The sequence below is a fragment of the Heterocephalus glaber genome, unplaced genomic scaffold (genome assembly GCF_053883595.1).
Source record: "Heterocephalus glaber isolate CG9 unplaced genomic scaffold, H.glaber_assembly_v1.0 deba00000281, whole genome shotgun sequence".
NCBI classification, from domain to species: domain Eukaryota; kingdom Metazoa; phylum Chordata; class Mammalia; order Rodentia; family Bathyergidae; genus Heterocephalus; species Heterocephalus glaber.
This window is the reverse complement of record NW_028258139.1, coordinates 8203047-8225089: the sequence shown is the minus strand read 5'-3', so window position 1 is coordinate 8225089 and position 22043 is coordinate 8203047. Positions and strand designations below refer to the sequence as shown.

General features: G+C 47.8%; 1 protein-coding gene across 4 annotated transcripts in view; it reads left to right on the top strand.

The window, feature by feature from the left end:
* Slc6a13 (solute carrier family 6 member 13) overlaps nt 1–21512 on the top strand; it is a 40773-nt gene extending 19261 nt beyond the window's left edge. For all 4 annotated transcript variants that reach the window (XM_021249102.2, XM_021249104.2, XM_021249105.2 and 1 more), the window contains 13 exons: nt 483–617; nt 2734–2874; nt 6846–6930; nt 7712–7844; nt 8664–8798; nt 15869–15972; nt 16772–16896; nt 17842–17954; nt 18255–18392; nt 19036–19138; nt 19584–19684; nt 20631–20801; nt 21072–21512. In XM_021249102.2, coding sequence (XP_021104761.1) covers nt 483–617; nt 2734–2874; nt 6846–6930; nt 7712–7844; nt 8664–8798; nt 15869–15972; nt 16772–16896; nt 17842–17954; nt 18255–18392; nt 19036–19138; nt 19584–19684; nt 20631–20801; nt 21072–21194 — 1607 coding nt within the window. In that variant the 3' untranslated portion in view covers nt 21195–21512. The remainder of the gene's footprint in view (nt 1–482; nt 618–2733; nt 2875–6845; nt 6931–7711; nt 7845–8663; nt 8799–15868; nt 15973–16771; nt 16897–17841; nt 17955–18254; nt 18393–19035; nt 19139–19583; nt 19685–20630; nt 20802–21071) is intronic.
* Nucleotides 21513–22043: the final 531 nt, after the last annotated feature.

The following is a 22043-nucleotide window of genomic DNA, read 5'->3' as shown; positions in this document are numbered from 1 at the left end:
AGCTAATGAATATGAAAACAGAAACAGAAAGATTACTAAAGAGAAATCTGATTTCAACTTGCTGAAAGTCCCTGCTTGACATTAAGAGCAATACTTTCTTTGAAAGGAATTATGGGCTGTAGGCTGTGCTAATGGTCCTGGATGTTACCATTCAGTGAACTCTTTTCAATTGTCTTCCATGCTGTTGTATTTAGGTAGTACATAATTGATGTCCATTGGAGAGCAAACCTTAGTAGGTATAGATTGAAACTGCACAGTGAAAAAAAAGGCATGGGATGCATGGCTCCTAGGTAACTTGGTAACTCTAGATCCCAGCAGTGGTCCCAGATAGCTAGACAGATGTCTCAGTTTTGCATGCTCCCTGCTCCCCACCCCTGGGATTCTGACTGGCAGTGTGCATGGTGATGGACCACCACTAGAAGATGAAGTGGACCACGAAGAAGATGTTGCCAGGCAAATGATAGCTTGTTTTCTACCCACAGGCGCCTTTTTCATCCCCTACCTCATCTTTCTCTTTACCTGTGGCATTCCTCTCTTCTTCCTGGAGACAGCACTGGGCCAGTACACGAGCCAGGGGGGCATCACAGCCTGGAGGAAGATCTGCCCCATCTTTGAGGGTGAGTGACTTTGTGGCTGATTCCAGGGTATCTTCACTAATGCTTATAGACCTTATTTGGGATGACTGAGTGGTGAGCAGTAGTTCTGAGATTAAAATAAGACTCTGAGTCTCTATGGTAAACCTTTGGTTTATGGGCTGAATACAGAATCAGTCACCTGGCCCATCAGAGGATGAAGGAGAAATAGGGATAAGGATTTACAAAGGCTTTAGGTTAAATAAGTAGAGTGGGAAGCTATTTTAGCTACATTTAGCTATATATTAAAATGATTTTGTGTTTTAAAGGCATTTAACCAATTATGAAACGTTTAAAATAATTTTAAATGAGAAAAAATATTTCATTAATAGTTCTATCATCTTGACACAATAACTTTAAAATTTGTGGTGTTTTGTTTTATTGTTTCTCTTTCTGTATAGGATTTTCTCCAAATTTTTATTTTTAAATAATTATAGATTTACAGGAAGTTACAATAATAGTACAAAGAAGTCCTATGTGTCCTTTATTTAGTTTTTCCCCATTGACAACATTTTATATAACTACAGTATAATGGCAAAGTCTGGATATTGGTTTGGAACTGTCCATAGACCTTATTCAGAGTTCAGCAGTTTCCCACACTCTTGTTTGTATACATGTTGGTAATCCTGTGTAATTTTGAGATATGTAGATCTGGACAGTCACTGCCACTTATCAAAAAACTTACTGTTCCATCACTATTCAGTTCTCCTTCACCCTACCCATTATTATCACATTCACCCCCACTCATCCCTGATCTTTGGCCACCTCTATTATGTTGTCTATCTGTAATTTTGTCATTTTGAGACTGTCATATAAATGGACTCATGCAGAATGTAACCATTTGTGATTGGCTTTTTGTTCAGCATGATGTCCTTCACGTTCATCAATCTGTTCAGTTTGTTTCATATACCAGTAACAGCTCACTGATTTTCACTTGATGAGTACATCCATGGTATGGATGTACCACAGATTGTTTAATCATTCACTCATTGAGGAGCATTTGGGCTGTTTCCAGTTTTGGAGGCTTTCCAATCATTCTTTCTCTTTCTATGGAGTTTATAATCTATTAATATGGAATATGCACAGCTTATTTTCTTTTTTCAATTAATTTTATTTTCCATTTTCTACATAATACTCATTTAATGATTTATAAATTTCCATCAATGGATACATCAAAATTTACTTAATAGGTCTCTGGAACTTTTTGATTACTTTCTCTTGCTTGTAAATTTTTTCTATTCTGCTATCTTGTATATTTGTTTAGATAACTTCCATACCTTTGGAATTATTTCTTTGGGATAAATTTCCAGGATTAGGAATACTGAATATAAATGAATAATCAACTTGGCATCCCTTGGTCTGGTTTATTATATTGTGTTGATGATACTGACAGTGACAATGACACTAGATGTAAGTAGTCATCTTTTTTGTATCTTGGATTCTATTGGTGGTTCTCAAACTTTGTTCATTGAGACCACCTAAAGACCTTCAATGTGACCTTCTATGACCCATGCTCCATCTTCAGAGGTTGTGATTTAAATGGTCTGGGGTCTAGCCTAGGTTTTGGAATATTGTAAATATTCCTGGGCCATTCTGAAATGTAGTCAGGATGGAAACCTCTGAGTTACATCCTTTGTAGAAACCTTCACTAAGGTTGTAACTGCAGAATGGTGTCTCATCACTGTGTCATTTTACACACCAGTAATTAAAGGGGATGAATATTATATTTTAAAGGTGTTCATTCATGATTTGCATTTCCTTCTTTACAAATTGTTTGTCTCTGATCTTGTGGTTTTATGTTTCAGAAATATATCTGACTAATTCTGGGGGATCATTGACTATCGGTATTATGGAGTTAGTCTTATGCATTTAAAAAATAACTCTGAATCAGTGACCTTTCAGAACCTGATGGAGATGAGACAGCACAGGAAGGGGGCCAAGGGCAACAGAAGGCAGGAGAAAAGTCCCCATCTGGCCTGGGAACAGAGAGCCACAGCACTTCTCGCTATAGGACAGCGGAGAACAAGCCTTTTCCTAACCAGTAGGTCAGTGTGAGAAATCTGTGCCCTGTCCCCAGCTCAATTCTGTAGTTTTCCTCCAGGCATTGGCTATGCCTCCCAGGTGATTGTCATGCTCCTCAACATCTACTACATCATCGTCCTGGCCTGGGCCTTCTTCTACCTCTTCAGCAGCTTCACTGCTGACCTGCCCTGGGGAAGCTGCCAACACGAATGGAACACAGGTGAGGTCACATTGGACAGTCCACTTCCTTGGCTTGGTTTGCCACATAATCAGGAGTGGGAGTGCCCCTCTGTCCCAAGAAACCCCACTCCACAGGATTAACTCCTAGAAATTGGCCAAGTAGATCATGGAGAACTTACCTCAAGAATAAGAGCAAGGAGCTGTAGAGTGCTTGCCTTGCATAGGTGTGAGGCCATAGGTTTGATCCCAGCACAACAACAAAAAAGTAAGAAGTATCACAGGCAAAATGTCACAGACTGTTTTCTTTAAAAAATAAAATAGAGGGCTGGGGATGTAGCTCAGTGGTTCCACCGCCTGCTTCACAGGCGCAAGGACCCAAGTTCAATCCCCGGTACCAAAAAATAGAAAAAATAGAAAAAATAAAAAAAATAAATAAAAAATAAAAAAGAACTTTTTTTTTTTTTTTTGGTACTGGGAATTGAACTCAGGACCTTGCACCTGTGAGGCAGGCGGCAGAACCGCTGAGCTAAATCCCTGGCCCCAGATAGAAGTAATTTTTTAAAAAATTGAGTTTAGCCCTTTATTTCAATTTGAAATATGACTAGTTTGATATATGTGCCTATTATTTGTTCATTTATTTGTTTCTCATGTCTTCTTTTTGATACTATTTTAGGTCTTTCAAATTTATAATTTATCTGGGCTTGACTAGGGAATTAACTGTTTTGTATGTCATGAGTATAATTTATAACAGCAATTAACTTCTCCTGTGCTTGTAAGACTGTGTGGGGCACTGACAGCAACAGAGCCATTTAACCTAATGTACTGAGAGTAATGACAACAAAAATATCTAGGTTGGGTCTGTCCAAAGCGTTGTCTATGAGGATGACTGTGTTCTCTGTATGTCGAGTAGTGGCTACTGAGCAACCTGACATATGGCTAGTATATCTGAGGGACAGAATTTTAAAATTTTTACTTAACTTTAATTTAAATACCCACATGAACTCCTGATTACCCTATAGGATAGCATGGGCGAAAAGCGTGTTGGTCACTGTTCTGTTTGGATTCCCATAGCTACATCTTGCTGTCATTGTCTAAATATCTTTCGGTGCTTGTCCACAAGACCTACTGTTTTGAAGCAGGAATAGCTAGATAAGTTACTGAGTTCTGAACTAGATTTTGAATCCTTTACTTGCCAGGGAAAATGTTTTTGCAGGGCTTAGTCTTTGTACCTTCTGAGTTGACCATACCCCTCTCTTCCCCTCCCTGTACGGTTCCCTCCCCCATGGCTCCTGCTCCCTCTCCATCCTCTGCTTTGCCCTTCCTGGAAACCTGCATCCCACCATCCTGTGCCAGGTAAAGAGTCAAAACTGGGTGGTGCCCCCATCCAGAGATTACACTGGGCTCCTTTCCAGTGTGCCTGGCTGTACCTGGATCAATACAGGTCTGAGGTGGCACTCACTGAACTTTTTGTCTATTTATTGAGTTGGTTTTCCTATAAGTTCATAAGATCTTGAAGCAGAAAAGGCTCCTTATCTCTGTATTTATGTCTAGCACAGTGTCAGCTACCTCATATACTCTCAAGAAACGTTTGTTGAAAGATTTAAAAATCTGTTCTACTCTAATATTTTTTCATATATTTTAGTTTGTTTGTTTACAACTATGTACACTAAATCACCCTTGACAACAAGCTTGTCATGTAGTGAATATTTTATCCAGATCCCAGGAGAGTAGCCAATGAATCTGATGAAGCTCTGGGGCTACAGCTTTGGGTTAGGTCAGGATTAGGCCTATCCTCCTTTGGATTGGTTGGGAGTCTTTGAGACAATTCTGAGGCAAATTGCATGCCTAAATCGTTTGCTTTGGGATATTTTTGACACCTTCTAGTGGGCCTGGTTTTGCTCAGAGCCTAGCATCTTGAATAGTATAGGCCATCTTGTCCTGTCAGGATCAAATGACAGTTTTCTTCCAGGAAGGTGATATGGTTTAGTGGAGAGAGCCCTCCACTGGCCTTCAACCTTTCAACAGGTGTTTATGAGGTCCTACTCTGCCAGGCTGTGTTCTAAGCACTGGGGATATGTTAATGCACAAAAACAAAGATCCCTGCCCTCCTGGAACTGTTATTCTAGCAGTTGAGAGAGAACATGAACAAAATAGAAGAGTAATATGTGTCATGATAGAAGACGTGTATGTATTCTGCTAGAAATGCTATGGAGAAAAATAAAACAGGGTGAGGTTTGGGAGTTTTAGTGGTGGGGTATGATTTTAAATAGGGTATTTAGGAAAGGTCTTATTGAGAGATGATTGAACAAGAAGGGGGAACAAGAACTCAGTAACTTATCTAGCTACTGAGGAGATGAACATTCTAGTAGAGAAACAGCAAGTGCTACAGTCCTGAAGTGCTTTGGATCGAAAGTATCCAGGGAACAGTAAGGCCAGTGTGGCTAGAGAAGAGGGAGGAGGAACTGGAGGATGAATCAAATAAGGCCTTGAAGGTGGCTAAAGGGGTTTTGGGATAGGAATCTCATTGAATGTTTGAGATGGGATGTGACATAAAGTAATTTAATGTTTAACAAAATCATCCTGGCTGCTAGATAGAGATCTGACAAAGGAAGCAAGGGTAGAAACTGGAGGCCAGTTAGGAGCTGAGAGATGATGATGGTGACCTGCACCAGCATGGCGATGGAGGTCAGAGTCTTGGTTTGGTTTTTTTTTTGGTACCAGGGATCAAACTCGGGTCCTTGCGCAGCAGGCGGCAAAACCACTGAGCTAAATCCTCTGCCCCAAGTCTGATATTTTGAAGTAGAACCTAAGACAGCTTTGTTGACCTGGATTCCGGGTTGTACTGTTATTTATGAGCTTTAAGAAGTCATTTCTAAGAAGATTCATTTTTTTCATATGTATAATAGAGAAAACAGTATCCATCTTAATACTTCCCAGGATTATTATGCTGATAAAATATTAAAAAGAATGTCAACACCCTATGTGGCACTCCACAGTGACACATAAATAATGAAGAGCCACATTTATTGGGAACTTCACATTTATGTTTCCACCTTAGTTATTTTTCTCATTGCTGAGATAAAATACCTGATACCCAAAGTTAAAAGAGGGAAGGTTTATTTCTGCTCACATTTATAGAGGTTTCAGTTCCTAATTGGCTGGCTCCAAGGCAGCGTGGCCTGACAGAGGGGCATCACAGAGGAGAAACAGTTCATGGCAAGCAGAAGACACCAAAAGCAAGCAATCAGCAATGAGCAACGAGAGAGTACTAGCCCTCTTTCTGTCCCTTATATTTTTTTTACCCAGGGTGGGGCACCCTGAATTCTATCCAAAACTATGCCAAACCTGCCAGTGGACTGATATAGTAATCACACACCCTTAATCCCAGCATCACAAACTCTAGACCCAGCAACCTCTGAAAAAGCCCCCATCTATGACTGCATGAGGCTTTAGGGGACATCTAGACACAAACCATAAAGCCATTTAACCCTCTATCAATCCTACATGATAAATGGTTGTATCTACATTTTAGAAATCAGTGAAATGACCCTTACCATGTCAAGTGGTCACTTACCTAAGGCCATACATCTGGTATCCAGAGGGTCAGGATCTGAGCCAGAATGCTCTGTCCCTGGGCTGGAGCTCTTGGCCACTCTGTGGCGTCACTTCCTCAAAGGCATTTCACTGTTTCCCAAGGTTGTGACTTCTCACAGGACAGTGTCCTGCAAAAGTTTGCTTACTTGGAAGCAGTTGGCATGTGCAGCATCTTCCCTAACACCATCTGATCATGCTTTAGTGAGAATATGCATGCAAACAGCCTATAGTACATTTGTGTGGGGAGGGGAGGTGGGTTTGCTAAGGTCAGTGCACATGGGAGGAGGCCTTGCACAGACACCAGCTGAGCTCCTTTTCAATGTTTCCCTTCCATTCTCCTAACACCCTACCCTTCCCAGTTGAGGTAAACGTTGGCTGATGTCTTTCTCTTTCTTCCTTCCTGGGACCTGTGAGTAGAGAACTGTGTGGAGTTTCAGAAGACCAATGGCTCCATGAATGTGACCTCTGAGAATGTCACCTCCCCTGTCATTGAGTTCTGGGAGTGAGTAAGGCCCTCTTTCCTTCCAGATGTGGGCTGTGTGTTCCAAAGAGGGTGTGGGGTGGGGTTCCTAGTGGGCCCAAGGGGAGTGTCTGTTTCCATCTGTCCCAGACTGCACTTGAGCGTTTCGTTGTGCTACGTATGTGGTTAGTGCAGGGCTGGCTTCAGGGATGATTTCCCTTGGGTTGTGCAGCCCTCTCTTCATGTTAGAGAGTACACCTGTGTGTGGATCACACTCACAGCCACCCTCCTCTCTTCTGCTGCTCAGTTGTCTCTTTGTGGCTCCCCACTCCCACATATCAAAATGTCCCAAAAGCTTGGCTGGGAGAATGGGTATTTGTACCTCCTTCCCCATGTTAGATTAGGTCTCAGAGCAAATTCACCTGTGCAGCTTACGTTTGTCAACTTTTATGTTTAACTTCATCCCTGAGCAAAGGAAGCCCCACAGATCCCAGGGTAAACATCTGACAAGCCTTAGGCAAGAGTAGACTGGAGACTGGTGGGCTACAAAACTGGGTCTCAGGGCTTGGGTGTGGATCCGTGACAGAGTACTCGTCAGCATGTGTGAGGAGGCCCTGGTTTCCCTCCCAGCGCTGCAGAAAGAGACAGGAAGAAAGCAAGCAAGAAAGGAAAGGAGGAAGGAAGGAAGGAAGGAAGGAAGGAAGGAAGGAAGGAAGGAAGGAGGGAAGGAAGGAGGGAAGGAAGGAAGGCAGGAAGGCAGGAAGGAAGGAAGACCTAAGGCTGGCAGCCAAAATGGAGCCGGGCCTGATGCTTCTCTCCCCAGGAGGCGTGTCCTAAAGATCTCTGATGGCATCGAGCACCTGGGGGCCCTGCGCTGGGAGCTGGCCCTGTGCCTCCTGCTGGCCTGGATCATCTGCTACTTCTGCATCTGGAAGGGGGTCAAATCCACGGGCAAGGTCCGTTCAGAAGAACTTCCAGGACCTCCTTCAGGGTCAGCCCAGTGAGGGGAATGACCTGCAAAGATTTTAGGTGGTCCCCTTCCTTGATCCTGTGGCTTTTCTGGATTCGATCCCACATATTTCTGGGAAATAAAATGGGACAGAGAGAGGCAGGAAGAACACCTGCAGAGGAATTTGATCTTGGAATGTACCATGCACATGAGCACACTGCAGCTTGGATACAGTTGGTGCCTCCCTCTTTCACCAAACAGTGTTGTGGGTAATGAGCTCCATTCACACTCTTCACCTCAGAATGACTCTTCACCAGCTCAAGAGTGTTGGGGCCTCTTTGCCTTAGAGTGTCTGAGGTATTAGAGGGCATCTGAGCTCTTCTGGACTCAAGCCCTACCAGCCTCTGCTGAAGCTTCCAGCTTAATCTGGCAGCCTTGCTGTGCTAAGCTCCTAAACTCTGTGAGGAGGAGATCACGTGTTACAGATATTGCCATACCTGACAACCCTTCCTGTAATTTCATGTATTGTGGAGAATGATTAAGTTCATTCAGCCACTCAACAAATTCTTATTAGATATGTGTGGGGAGAGCTAGTGTTTTGAGCTAGAGGGAAGAGAGAGGGAGGTTGTGACCCAAGGCAGGGGAGATGGGATGGGACAGCTGCAGGGAAGAGGGAGGATCAGGAGAGGGTCCCCTAGCTTTCCTGCCCTTGGGTGGGGGTAGTGTCTGCCTTGCTGCCTGCTGTCTACCATGGTGTCTGGGCCCCTCGTTCCTTTCTCACACTGCCTAACCAACTCTTCCGGATCTCTTACCTGCCCCTCATTAGGTGGTGTACTTCACAGCCACATTCCCTTATCTCATGCTGGTGGTCCTGTTAATCCGAGGGGTGACACTGCCTGGGGCAGCCAAAGGAATTCAGTTCTACCTGTACCCTGACCTCACACGTCTGTGGGATCCCCAGGTAAGAAGGTACAGACCAGGGCTGTCATGGGGTCTGAGGGTGCTCAAGCTCCAGGCTTTCCCTGGGCTCTGGTGGGGGGTCCCCAGGATGTCCATGGCGATGGTGAGGTGCCTTTCCTCCTGCAGATATTGGTGAGTAGTGGTGTCTGGGTCTAAGGTGTCCACCCCTTGGGTCTGAGGCCTTAGCAATATTCCTTAGGGACTTCTACTATGTCACTAAGCACCATTACTCACAGACTCTACTCATTTCCCTTCTGTCTACCCATTTTCCTCATTTCTGCTTTTTTTGCATTTCCTCCTGAGGCTCCTCTCTCTTGTCCACCACTCTCTGGTGCCCTCACTCTGCCCATGTGACCTCTTCCTTGGCTCTGTATTCCCAGCCCCTCCCTGGACCAGCTGTATTGGTGTTAAGTTTCCTGTCAGTTGTCCAGAGGTGTCTCTTCTTCTGTCACTGCACATACTCCTTGTGCCACAGCCAGCCTGGTGCAAGCAATGCTGCCTGCAGATTGGAGATGTGAAACACAGACCCTGCCTCTGATAGGTGTCTCCGCTTCTCCTTGGCAGCCATTCTCAAGGCTGACAAGGCCAGTGGAGCATGGGTAAGCCCCAAATGCAGGGTGTGTGACTCTACCCTGTGCACGGCTTCTGCCTGCTGGGCACTAAGGGGTCTGTGTGCAATCCAAATACTCCTCTGGGTTGTTGGAGGCTATCAGCTGGATGGCTTCCACATATTTAAGATAGTCACTGACAATCAGGTGTGGTGGTGCACACCAGTAATCCCAGCACTTTGGGAGGCTGAGGCAGGGAGATTCACAAGTTTGAGCCCAGCCTAGGTAATTGAGTGACTTAGCGAGACCCTGTTTCAAAAGATAAAAAAGGACTGGGTATGTAGTTTAGTGTGAGGGGCCTGGGGTTAAATCCCCAGTACTGAAAGAAAAAAGGCACTTATGTGCTGAGAGGGAGTAGAGACCAAGGAAGGGCAAATGGTTGAATTCCCCTGAGGCCCTGGGAACTCAGTTTCCACGGAGGCCATGGCTTCTCTGTGGGAGAGTTTGGGGTGATCCAGAAGCTGAGTCATTCTCAAGTCTCCTGGCCTCCCCAGCAGACCTGTGTCTTCTATTTTGACTTCAGGGACTAAGGGTCCTCAGCAACAGCCAGAGAGCCCTTTAGAAACCTCCCCGTAGAATCAGCCATGGTCCTGGATGTTGCCAGTGATCCTCTGTGGGATGTGAACTTATCTTCCTCACTCCAGTTTCTCATGCATCACCTCCACTGGGGCACGAAGGCTGCAGCTGGGCTGTGGGGCTGTGCCCAGAACCAGAGCTGCTGAAGCTAACAGGACCCCAGAGATCACCTAGTGCAGCCTCCTCATTGCACAGAGGAGCAAAGAGATGGCAGCACTACAAGGCATATTTTTGTTTTCTGAATCATAAGCCCTTGACTTATCTGGAACCAGAGAGCTGTGCTGCATAACAGGTGGCAAGCAGAAAGTGGTGGGACAGTGGAGTGGGAGGGAAGGCTTTGAAGAGCCCAAGAGGAGTCTGGCTCAGATCTACCATGCAGGAAGAAGGTAGTGTGGTTCTGAAGTGCAGAGCAGAGAAGAGTAGCTGCAGCTTGCCTCTGCTTGCATGGCCTGTAGGGCTGAGAGAAGGGGCATGGCCAGAAAAAGGAGAGAGAGGCCCAGTATTTATGGCTTTGCTACTAGCTAATGTGTGGGTCCCGGTTTTAGTGATAATAGAAATTAAAACTAAAGTGACAATATGGATTTATAGGAAAAAGTTTTAATTTGGAAGTCAGAGAAAATGAGGAAAGGACTCCAGCTGAGTAGTACCTGGAGGGGACATACTGATGAAGATCAGACTGGCAGGGATCAGTTTTATGGGACGGTTGTAGAAGGCTGGAGCTTGGCCGATCACTATGTCAGTCATGAGTGTATAGCTCCAGAGAAATCCTCCTGAATTGAGCAATGTGGTTTCCATGGAAGGAATCCTCAGGTCTTGAAGGGCAATCTCAGCCATGTGAGGCTCTGTTGGAATCCAAGGTGATCACAGGTTTAGGGCAATGGAGACTTCTCGGTATAAGTGTTCTCAGTCTTGAAGGGTGATGATATAGGCTACGTAAATTTAGGAGTAATAAATCTTATTTTGCCAACTTTTAGACACTCCATAAATGACTAACACGCCTATGTATATATGGAGCTGATAAGGATCTATCATCTATCTATCTATCTATCTATCTATCTATCTATCTATCTATAGTATTGGTAGATCCAAGAGTCAAGATTTTTACTAAAAACAAAACAAAACACCTCTAAGTCCTAGTCTATCTTAGAAGCAAACATAAATCATATTTTTAATGACTAGCAGGTTAAGGGCCCAGGAGTTTGTCCTTTGTTCATATAGTGCTCTCTGACTGTGTCATGACTATGTCATCTTTGTCCTAAACAGCTCTTTAGAGCTGGAGCTTACTATGTCACTGGCACTGTTAAGAGGCTTACGTGCATTAATTCAGCTGCTCCTTGTAGTAGATCATTGAGGGATTCCTCACTTTACAGATAAAGAAATTGAGACTCAAAAGCTCAGGAAAATTTCTCTCTTCATATCTGCAGCTGGAACCATGTCTTAATCCTATGTACTTTGTGATCTCTCTGTGTGTCTATGTCTCTCTCTCTCTCTCTCCCTCTTTCCCTCTCTCAGGATTGAATCTAGGGGCACCCTACCACTAAGCCATACTCCAGCCATTTATTCTAATGTTGTTGTTAATATTATTTTGTGACACTGGGGATTGAACCCAGCCAGGGATTTTTAACACTGTGTTACATCCCCAATCCTTTAAAAAAATTTTTAATTTAATTTGAGGATTCTACTAAGTTGCTAAATTTCCCAGGCTGGGTTTAAATTCGTGATCCTCCTCTCTCAGCCTTCCAGCATGTTGGGATTACTGGTTTCTTTTTTAATTTTTATTTTGAGACAAAGTCTCACTAAGTTGCCCTGGCTGGCCTTGAAGTTGTGATTTTCCTGCCTTGGTTTCCCAAATAGCTGGAATTACAATCATGTGCCACTGTACTTGGCTTGTGATTTCTGAAGGCAAGTTCCCTGTTTCTCTCATCATTCATTCATCAAAAATGTGTTGAGCATCTATTATGTATCAGGCCTGTTCTAAATGTAGGTTCTGGTATATAATAGCTTTCAGCCATTTCGCATGAGAGTAGGCCAGAAAATTAATAAGGCTATGATTCTGTGTCTGGCTGACTGCAGGGAATAAGACTTAATCTGCACCCTGGACACCATCCTTCCAACCCCAGCCAGCTGTAGGCTGGACAGGGAGCAAATGTCTTCCAAGTGCTTTGCAACTGCGGGGAGGAAGCTGTTTCAAAGGCAGCCTGCTCCTGGTCCCATGCTGACACAAGGCCTTTGTCATCAGTGAGCCCAGCAGCACCTGCAGGGGGAGATACCCTGCCAGAGCCCTAATTGAATGTCGTTGGCACTCCCTGGGATGTGTGATAATTCCACCTGGCATTTGGCTGGCACTTGAGAGAGGTGCAAAATCCCTGCTACCAACACAAAGACCAAAGACATCTCTCTCTGCCAAGCACTGAGGCTGGGGGCCAAGAGCCAGGCAGAGACAATACTCTGTTGATCTCTTCTTTCTGCCTTTCCCCTGCCAGGCATGCTGTGTGCTGGGCTGGCTGCTGCCTTTCCCCCTGGGGACAGCCCCTGGGGACTCAGGCTTTACCTACTTTGTTCAGGCCCCTGGTTTTTTTCCTGAGTCCTGAACTTTCATTATACTGAGCTTTGGTAAATGGGTAAGGGGGGATGGGAACAGGGTGGCCCAAGAGCCCTGCTGAGCCCTTTAAATCCCTGTGTTGAGCAATTCAAATGCAGGCTTTGCTTGAGGAGGAGGCTGAAACCATGAGTCAGGACCAGTCTTTGTATTTTAGTGCAGCTCACTGAAGCTGATGCCACCTCACCGTCACTGAAATGCAAGTTGTGCTTTAAAATAATAGCAGTGAATAACAGTAGTGCAGGTTCATTCTGCACATGCTCCTCCTCGGCAAGGGACTTCTCTGGGTTCTTCACACTCATTCTGTGAGGCAGATGTCAGCCCCCTTTTATAGATGGAGACGATGGAAGCTTAGACAACTTGAGAGGCTTTGAATAACCACAAAACTACCATATTGGGGAGGTTGGGTTTTGTTCAGGTAGTCTTTTGGAGTCTGTTCTCTTCAACACCATGATAGATCTTTCCCAGAGGATATGAATTATTTGAGAGTTTTAAGGCCTACTTTTTATTATTTTAGCAGACAGCATAGGAAACTAATAATTACTTATGTGTTGGGCATTTTGTATACATTATTTTTTTGTTATTTTACCCATTTTTCTGATGAGAAAAGAGGTTTTGAATGGCTAAGTGACTTGCCTAAGATCACACAACTGGTGATTGTTAGAGTTAGGAATTGGACCCAGATCAATTTGACCATGATTTTCTATTACACTCCAGATAGATATCCAAAACCCTATGGGGGCACTCTAGGTCGAAACATCTTTCCTGGACATTGTAGAAGTCTTTCTCTCCCCCCCAAATCTCTTTTCTTACCCATACTCCTCCAAGTGTTTTTCATACTTGTTTTTTTCTTGGTTTGTCTTCTGCCCCAGCTAAAAACACATTGGAGTTTTGTTCTGCAACCTGGGGCTCCTGGAATGGGCAGGGAGTGGGTCCCTGTGGCGGGGAGCAGAACAGCTTGCTCTGCGTGTTCCTTCAGGCTCCTCGGCCCAGTCCATTCCTTGTCTCAGCAGTCTTTAGGGCCACAGCTGTGCAGAGAGCAGGCGCTGCCAAGCTCCCAGCGAGGGCTCTGTTCAAAGGCACCACAGGATCTGACCCTTGGGCTCTGAACCCTTGCTCTCCTGCAGTGGCTCTTTGTTCTCACTGACTTCTCCTTCCAGCCCAGCTCTGGCTCAGCCTGTACCCCTGCTGGCCAGGTGAAGTGAACAACAAGTCACCATTTCTCTCCTTATTTGTCCCAAGCCAAACTTCACAAATTCCCATCATCACAGGATAAAGCCCCTGCTTGTCTGTGTGTGGGCAGTCACAGAATGTCCTGAGGGCACTTGGGAGTTTTCTGGGTAATGTGTGGACCAATCTGTACCCTGTGTACTGTCTGGGGTACACACCCAGGCTGGAGGCTTCAGGGGCTTGGCTGTTTGGAGGGAGTTCCTGATCTCCTGATGGGAGATGCCATGGGACTGGAGCTAGGTGCCTCACATCTCTGACACTGGTCAGTCCTGTCTGCACAAGCTCGGGGTCTTGCTACAAGGCCCCATGCTTGATGCTGTTGAGAAACTATGCACCAAGGCGGGAATGAGATGGAATAGAGGGACCCACTGAGTTTTCCTGAGATAACTATGTAGCAGAGTTTTAGGAGAGTGAAGGATCTGGAACATCTAGAAGGAGCAACCAGACCGGCCAGGTTCTCCTCAAATGTGGTGTGACATTGCACTGCACCGTGCAAGCATCCCCCTTGCTGTCCTCAGGATTTGATTTCATTCTTGCATTTCCTTCTCTAGCTTCTGACATAAATCCCCAACCTCCTCTCTTTTCTCCATTATAATTTTTCCTCAGGGTCAGGTTCTCACTGTGCTTTGGCCTTTTTTCTTTTCCTCCGGTACCGGGATTGAACTCAGGTCCTTGTGTTTGCAAGGCAGGCATGGTGCCGCTGAGCTAAATCCCCAGCCCAAGGCCCTTTGTGTTATTTCCTTGTGAACCCTAGCCCTCTAAATCCACCTTTGTGCTTCTTGCTTCTGACCCTTTTCCCTAGTGGCAACTCCCACCTCAGAGAACACTCAGGGAAGGGACTTCCAGTGAGCAGAAAGGATGGACACCTGGAAACTCTTCCCTTCTCTTCACACTGTCTCCCTTTTCATTCCTGCGGAGGTAGAAATACAACCAGAGGAGGCATGCCCTGGGCATGTCCTTGATGCCTGTCCTCAGGGGCACAGCGAAGCGATCCTATTCCTAGTGTTCATTAGGATGACAGGAAGATTTGAAAACGACATAGCTTCTGGGGCTCAGGATTCAGTGCCTCACCCGAGGATGCCAGTCAGTGTGATTCTAGGCAGTCAGCCTGCCTGTAGGTCCCCAGACCCTACAATGTAGAGGAAAACTGGTGCTCTGGTAGGTATGAGTGCAATAGGAGAGAGCAAGGGGTGGGGTTAAGGGTGGTGGCCATGGTTGGGGCCAGGGGAAGGCAGGGAGGGATTGAGGAGGTCTGTGTATAAGACTGGAGGTTGCTGTTAGTAGAAGGAAATGATGGGAGGCTGGAAGGTTTTTGGAAAGCAGGAGCCTGTTTGGGAGCTCCTGGAGTGAGGCTAGGCCAAGACACAGAAGCGGTCATCCAGTGCCCTTTCTCCTGGGAACACAGGGCCATGTCCACAGCTTAGTGCTCCCTGGAGGTGCTTGTAGGCCGCCCTACCTGCAACTCTGCATGATTTCTTGGTCCTGTGGCCTTGATGTTCTTTCTCTTTGGGATGTTTTTCTAGCTGTTAGTTCACAACACAAACATACTGGGCCAGACAGCTGACATAACAACAGTTGACAGCCTTACTTAGGTTTAGCCGGAAAGGTGTTTTCCCCAAGGAGGAAAAAGTCCTCTCCAGATTTGTTTCTGTTCACCCTCCAGACTTGGTGGAGTTAGAAGCTTACTCTCCCTGGTTTTCAGACAGAGGGTTCTGAGACCTGTATCCCTAGAGTTCTTATGCCTGGGTTCCTGTCAGGGATAGGACAGAGTGGAACAGAACCCAGGGCCTTGTTCTCACCATCAAACCTTTGATACCAGACCTACCTTTCTTCTGGAGCCCTGACCCACCTGCCTACCCTCCACCAAATCTCCTTCAGGTTTCTCTTTGTTTCCTCCTGTGGTGCTCAACAAGCTCATCCGGGGCCTAGGGAGGAGGGCCACTTGGCGAACAGGGCAGCAGGGGCCTGGCTGGGTTCTCACTCATAGCTGTGTCTTCCCACGGGGGTGTAGAGAGCCACTTCCCAGGAGGTCAGCCTTCTCGCCGTCTCCCTTCGCAGGTGTGGATGGACGCAGGCACCCAGATCTTCTTCTCCTTTGCCATCTGCCTGGGCTGCCTCACGGCCCTGGGCAGCTACAACAAGTACCACAACAACTGCTACAGGTGACTGGGGGAGCGGGTTCTGACCCACACGGGCTCCCACATTTGTCCTTGTTACACCCCTGCTTCCATGCCAAGGTGTTCTTGGAAGCCAAATGGAGTCAACTGCAGGATGGGCAGAGGGGCTGCTTCTGGAAGGGTGGGAAAGCAGCATTCAGCTGGGAAATCTGAGGAGGGACCTGCCTGCCCTGGCTAATTCAGTGATTAGAGGGCGCAAGAGCATTAGGTGAGAAGCAACAACCTCACATCTGTCATTCAGTGGAGCCTCAGTCTTGCCTGCTTGGTAAACCTGCCCCAGAAGATGCTGACTCCTCCTGACTTTCACCTCACCTCCTGGGCGTGCTTCCCAGAGGCCCCTCCTTCACACCACATCCTTTCCCCAGGGTTCCTTTCTGCCTTCCTGATTCATTCTCAGAGAATTGAAGCCAAATGTAATTAGCTGAAATGCAGATGAAAAAAAATCCTATTGTGCGTTTCAAAAATCGAATTTAGGTGTCTGAGTTATGTGATTGGGATTACCCATGTCGTGCTAGATGGAATTAGGTCAGAGCAGCAGTGTCTCCAGAAGTGTGGTAGCATCATGTGGGGTGCTTAGAGCATGTCTTTTAGGGTCATCTTGATTCATCTCATGTCTGAGCCAAGCCAGTGGTGGGGAGACGGGGCAGGGCCGGCACTTGGAAGTCTCCTGGACTTGACAGGGAGCCCTGCCCAGCCTCTGTGAGGGCCCAGTGAGTGCCTGCCTGGAGGAGCTGTGGCCCCTTTATGAGCCTGTTGCTTCCTTCTCCACACTTGCTCCCCACAGGGACTGCATCGCCCTCTGCTTCCTCAACAGCGGTACCAGCTTCATAGCCGGCTTTGCCATCTTCTCCATCCTGGGCTTCATGTCCCAGGAGCAGGGTGTGCCCATTTCTGAGGTTGCCGAGTCAGGTGGGTGTCACAGGGAAGTGCCCATAAGTTCTTTGTACCTGGGATCCAGAAATGATACTCAAAAGGTTTCAGATTTTGGACCATTTTGGGTTTTTAGATTAAGAAGCTCAGCTGGTAGATTCTATAAATATTCCAAGTCTGAAAATCTCCAAAACCTGAAACACTTCTGGTGCCAAGCATTTCGGATGAGGGATATGTCATGCATGGCGTGAAGCATTTTGCCATGTGATGCAAACCTGTGGGGTAGGTGCTACCATGGTCCCTGCTGCACCGGAGTGGGAGCTGAGACTTGAGGAAGCAGATGACAGCCGCATGGTACTCTGCATCTTTCAGTGAAAACTTCCCATGGATAGATCAGGCTCAGGCCTGTGAACTCATTCCTGCCCCATGAGTGGCGGAGAGGGAAGTTCATGCCCGTGAGAGGAGGCGTGCCAGCGGCATTCTAAAAGTAACTCTAGGCTACTTGCTGGAGGGTGGGAGGTGGTAAACTGGAGGCCTCAGGCCGGATCTTGCCCTTGAGGTACTTTCTTCGGTGCCATCTACTCTGTAAGCACAACAAAAAACACAACAGAGTGCCTCAGTCACGGAGCGCTCAGGTTCCTTCTTGTTTTATTCCGGGTCTACTTCATGGGTTTGTCTGGCCCACTCATTCTAAGTTTGACACCTCTAGTTTGGGACAACAGTTGCAGAGGCCCAGAGGCCTTTTAGAAAAAATCCTTTTTATCTAGGGTCTCTAGTTTTTGTTCTTGCTAGTGAGCATACAGTGGTTTGGTGCCTTGGAAATTTGGGGACCAGGTAGAAGTTTGGGTGGCTTGGCCTGAGTCAGGATAATGGTGGTGGTGATAATTTTGGGATGAGGTTTCTTCTGGATCTGTTATTCCGTGGCCCCATACCAGAGGCCTGGAGCTGGATCAGCATGGTCTGTCTCCCTCTGCTTCACCCTAGGCCCTGGCCTGGCTTTCATCGCCTACCCTCGGGCTGTTGCAATGCTGCCCTTCTCTCCTCTGTGGGCCTGCTGCTTCTTCTTCATGGTCATTCTCCTGGGACTCGATAGCCAGGTATCAAGAGGTAGCCTCTCGGAGACCGAGCGAGGACTGGGTGTGTGGGCCAGGGGAGGGTGCACAGAAGGCATGAGGTTGAGCTGTTTGCCCCAAGGGAGCTTAAAATAGTGGGGGACTGGGGAAATGTCAGAATGGATGTCCTTGGGATGGTCCGGACCTAACTGCACAAGGACAGCAGCTCTGGGGCTGGAGTCGGAGAGGCTGGCAGGGCTGACTCTGAGAGCCAGATCCAGAGCCGGTTGACCAAGGGCCCTGCAGCAGCTCTCTCTTCCTTCGACTCTCCTGCCTCTCATCTAGTTTGTGTGCGTAGAGAGCCTGGTCACAGCGCTGGTGGACATGCACCCCCAGAGGTTCCGCAGGAAGAACCGGAGAGAGATCCTCATCCTGGTGGTGGCCATCATTTCCTTCCTTTTTGGGCTGGTCATGCTCACAGAGGTGAGGGTCTGGGAGGCTGGAAGGGGCATTCAGTGAGGACGAGGAGCAGCAGCATGATCAGCTGCACTGTCAGTCAGGGCCACGGCCTCCTGGCCACTGGGACACCCTCCTCGACCCCACAGAAAGGATGGGTGATGGGGAACTTGGCTTTATGGTAACCAAAGAGGCATAGAAAGCACTGGGAAAAGCTGCCTCTCCAGCAAGACCCCATTGGTGGTGGAACCAAGTTCAGTGCATAACCTCACAGGGGGAAAGGGAGCCTTGGGGACAGGTGGCATCCGTGTTATGTCTCAGGGGAGAAGTGGGGTGGAAGAGCCCGGCATTTTGACACTACCAATGACAACTCCATCATAACCCTTTCTTAGACGAATGTGCACTATACCTTGGACTTCTAGGTCCTTCCTAAATGCTCTCAGGAACACTATTAATAATAGCTGTCTGATTTCATTCATCTTCCATCTGAAAGCAATAGTAAAACAATTATTTTCCATATCTTCCTAGTGTTTTATGGCTTATAAACACATTCTCTTTTAGTAGCTGTCTCCTGTGATTTCACCAATACTGCTCTGGGCCCCAAAGCTCTGAGGCTGTGGGGCACGGGGCTAAGTCTGTGTGTCTCCTTGGGATAATCTCCCCTGTGCAGGGTGGCATGTATGTGTTCCAGCTCTTTGACTACTATGCAGCCAGTGGCATGTGCCTCCTGTTTGTGGCCATCTTTGAGTCCTTCTGTGCGGCTTGGGTTTATGGTGAGTGACTTCCCCCTGTTCTCACCCTGGTATCTCCTCCACTCTAGTGCCTTTCAGCAGCATCTGCTGTCCACACCCACGCTTTCCTGGACTCCACCCTATCCAACCTCAGAAATCTCAAAACCCCCAAGTGGCTAGTGCTGAAAGGGCCCTCCAAAACTTACCCTGAGTTCCGACCTGCAGTAGCTGTACCCAGACCCCTTCAGGCAAGCCTATCCTAACCAAAACTCTGCTGCTTGGAGCAACCTTGAAAATCAGAATTTGACTGTCTCGCCGTAAACCAAGTTCCGCGTGCTGCCATTTATGCTATGAATCCTAGGGTGCTTTGAAAAGGCGACCATGATATCTTCCATTTACTGGTCCTTGCCCACCGAATCTGTATGGCCCCCTTCCTGACCCTGAATGATGTCCATTCTCCTCTGCCTCCCTCCCTTCTCTGTGGTAGGAGCTGGACGCTTCTATGACAATGTTGAAGATATGATTGGGTACAGGCCATGGCCTCTTATCAAATACTGCTGGCTCTTTTTCACACCAGCTGTGTGCATGGTAAGGAAATCCTCAAGGAATAGAGACATGAAAGGAGGGCCTGAGGGTGGTAGCAGGGGTGGAAATGGAGGTCATTAGCTCTAGAGTGGAGTTCTCTCTAGAATTTGAAAACCATCTTAGATTTTTATTGCTCTTCCCTTGAAGCCTAGAAAGATAGACTCATCCTTTCCATTTCACAGAGGGATAAACTGAGGTCTGATGTTGTCAGACGGCTTGACCAAGAGCTCAGTGTGAATCTAATGTCACAGGCAGGACTGAAACTCAAGGGTTGGGCTGCTCAGAATAACATTAAAAACCGTAGCCACCATGATAGCAACAATTCTAGAGGGCCTAATGTGTGTCTGGCCCAAGGTACTTTATTTACACATATGAACTCATTGCGTCCTCACAAGAACCCGGTAAGACAAGAATCACAATGACGTGCATTTTACAGATGACACTGAAGCTAAAGAGGTAAAGCAACTTACTGAGCGACAGAGTTGCAGAAAGCCAAGACTCACACCCAGGCAGCCTCACTCCAGAGTCTGAGGCTTGAACACATCGTGTCACCCCTTGGGTTTTTGCTCTCGTCAGCAGTTCCTCAGCCCTGTGGAGTACAAGATGGAAATGAGGAAGGGGGACAGGGAGGCAGATATTCCCCGGGCTGCTCACAGCCCTACTTACTTCCTGGTGCAAGAGCTGTGAGCAGCTTTAAGTACCCAGGCGCATCGCCCTGTTTGACCAGGAGTCAGCTGTGAGCAGAGGTCCCTGGGACACAGGGCCCCTGAGTGACAGAGCATGGGTCCTGGAAGTATCTGCTGGGGGTGTGGGTTCTGAGCAGAATGCGGTGTAGTTTGGAAGCTGACTGGAAGCACATCAGGGCTTGGAATCCTATCAGACCAGCCATCGGGTGGGGTGCTGAGGGCACAGGGACCCCTAACTTCTTCCTTCTCCACTCTCACTCCAGGCCACCTTCTTGTTCTCCTTGATCAAGTATGCCCCGCTGACCTACAACAAGAAGTACATGTACCCATGGTGGGGTGATGCCCTGGGCTGGCTCCTGGCTCTGTCCTCCATGGTCTGCATTCCTACCTGGAGCATCTACAAATTCATCAGCCTCAAGGGCTCCCTCAGAGAGGTGTGAAGGATCTCCACAGAGGGATGGGGGCCTCTCTGGATGGGGTGAGGTTATGGAGGCTAGGTAGGTGGCCTGCCAGGGTGGGAGGTGGTGCTCAGAGGGCTCGGGGAGTTGGCACAGCTGTCAGGGAGGGACACAGTGTGAGCTCTGTCTCAGGAAGTGACTGGATAATGGCAGGACCCAGGTTGTAGTTAGAGGCTGGCATCCAGAGGTGGGTGTTTGAGGAGGCAAGTGACTTCCACGTGACACCCATGGCTACTGTCCTTGCAGAGAGTTCGCCAGCTCTTGTGCCCAGCTGAGGACCTGCCCCAGAGGAGCCAAGCAGGACCCCCCACCCCTGCCACACCCAGGACGTCTCTTCTTCGACTCACAGAACTGGAATCAAACATCTAGGGGCAGGCCCTCAGATGGAGCCTATGGGCCTGGCTAGGGCATATCAGTAGGCCAGAGGGCAAAAGGCTCACTGTGCCTCTCTGTCCTCACCCTGGGCAGACAAGACAATGGAGAGACTTTGGAATCTGCCTTTGGAGTTGGGTGCCTCCCATTCCTGCTTCCCTGGTCCACCCCGGGTGGTTAAAACAGGTGTGAGATGCCAGTGTCCAAAGTACCTCTGGAGGCAGCTTGGGGAGGCCGATGGGGGCACTAGGGGGCGGAGAGCAGCTGGCCTCTGGCCTCCTCCCTGCATTCCATTAAATCCATCTTCTTCCCAGAGCGCTTGCATCCAGTCTGTTTCCTGCCCTCAGCCTGTGGCTTGGCTACCTCCTCCTGTACAGCTGTGGCTGTGGGACCGGCTCCCTCCTGTCTTGTCCACAGTCCCTGAGTTCTCTTCCTTCACATTGCAGCAGAGGAGACTGCTGTGGTGGGAGGGTGACGGCAAGGTGTGTGGATCCCGGGAGGCATCCCGTGTTCTCCACCTGTGCTCCATGGGCTAAGAAAGGAGGTGGAGGGAGGATGAAGGAGACCAGGGCCCTAGCTACAGAAAGGAGGAGGATGCCGTTTCCCAGGCTATGCCCTTGCCTCCTCTGTGTCAGCTCACCGACCCAGCCTGGCACAGCGGAGCACAAGCTAGCTGATGGCGTGGCCGGCAAGCCCAGGTGGGTGTGGGAGCCTGGAGTCTGCCAGCAGAGGGACCCGGTTTGCAAGTTTGCAAGAGGCTGTGAAACTGGATGCTGTCATCACCAGGTGTGGCCACAAGGGGGAGGCACCGCCGTGATCTCAGCTCTACCACAAGAGCCTGAGTGG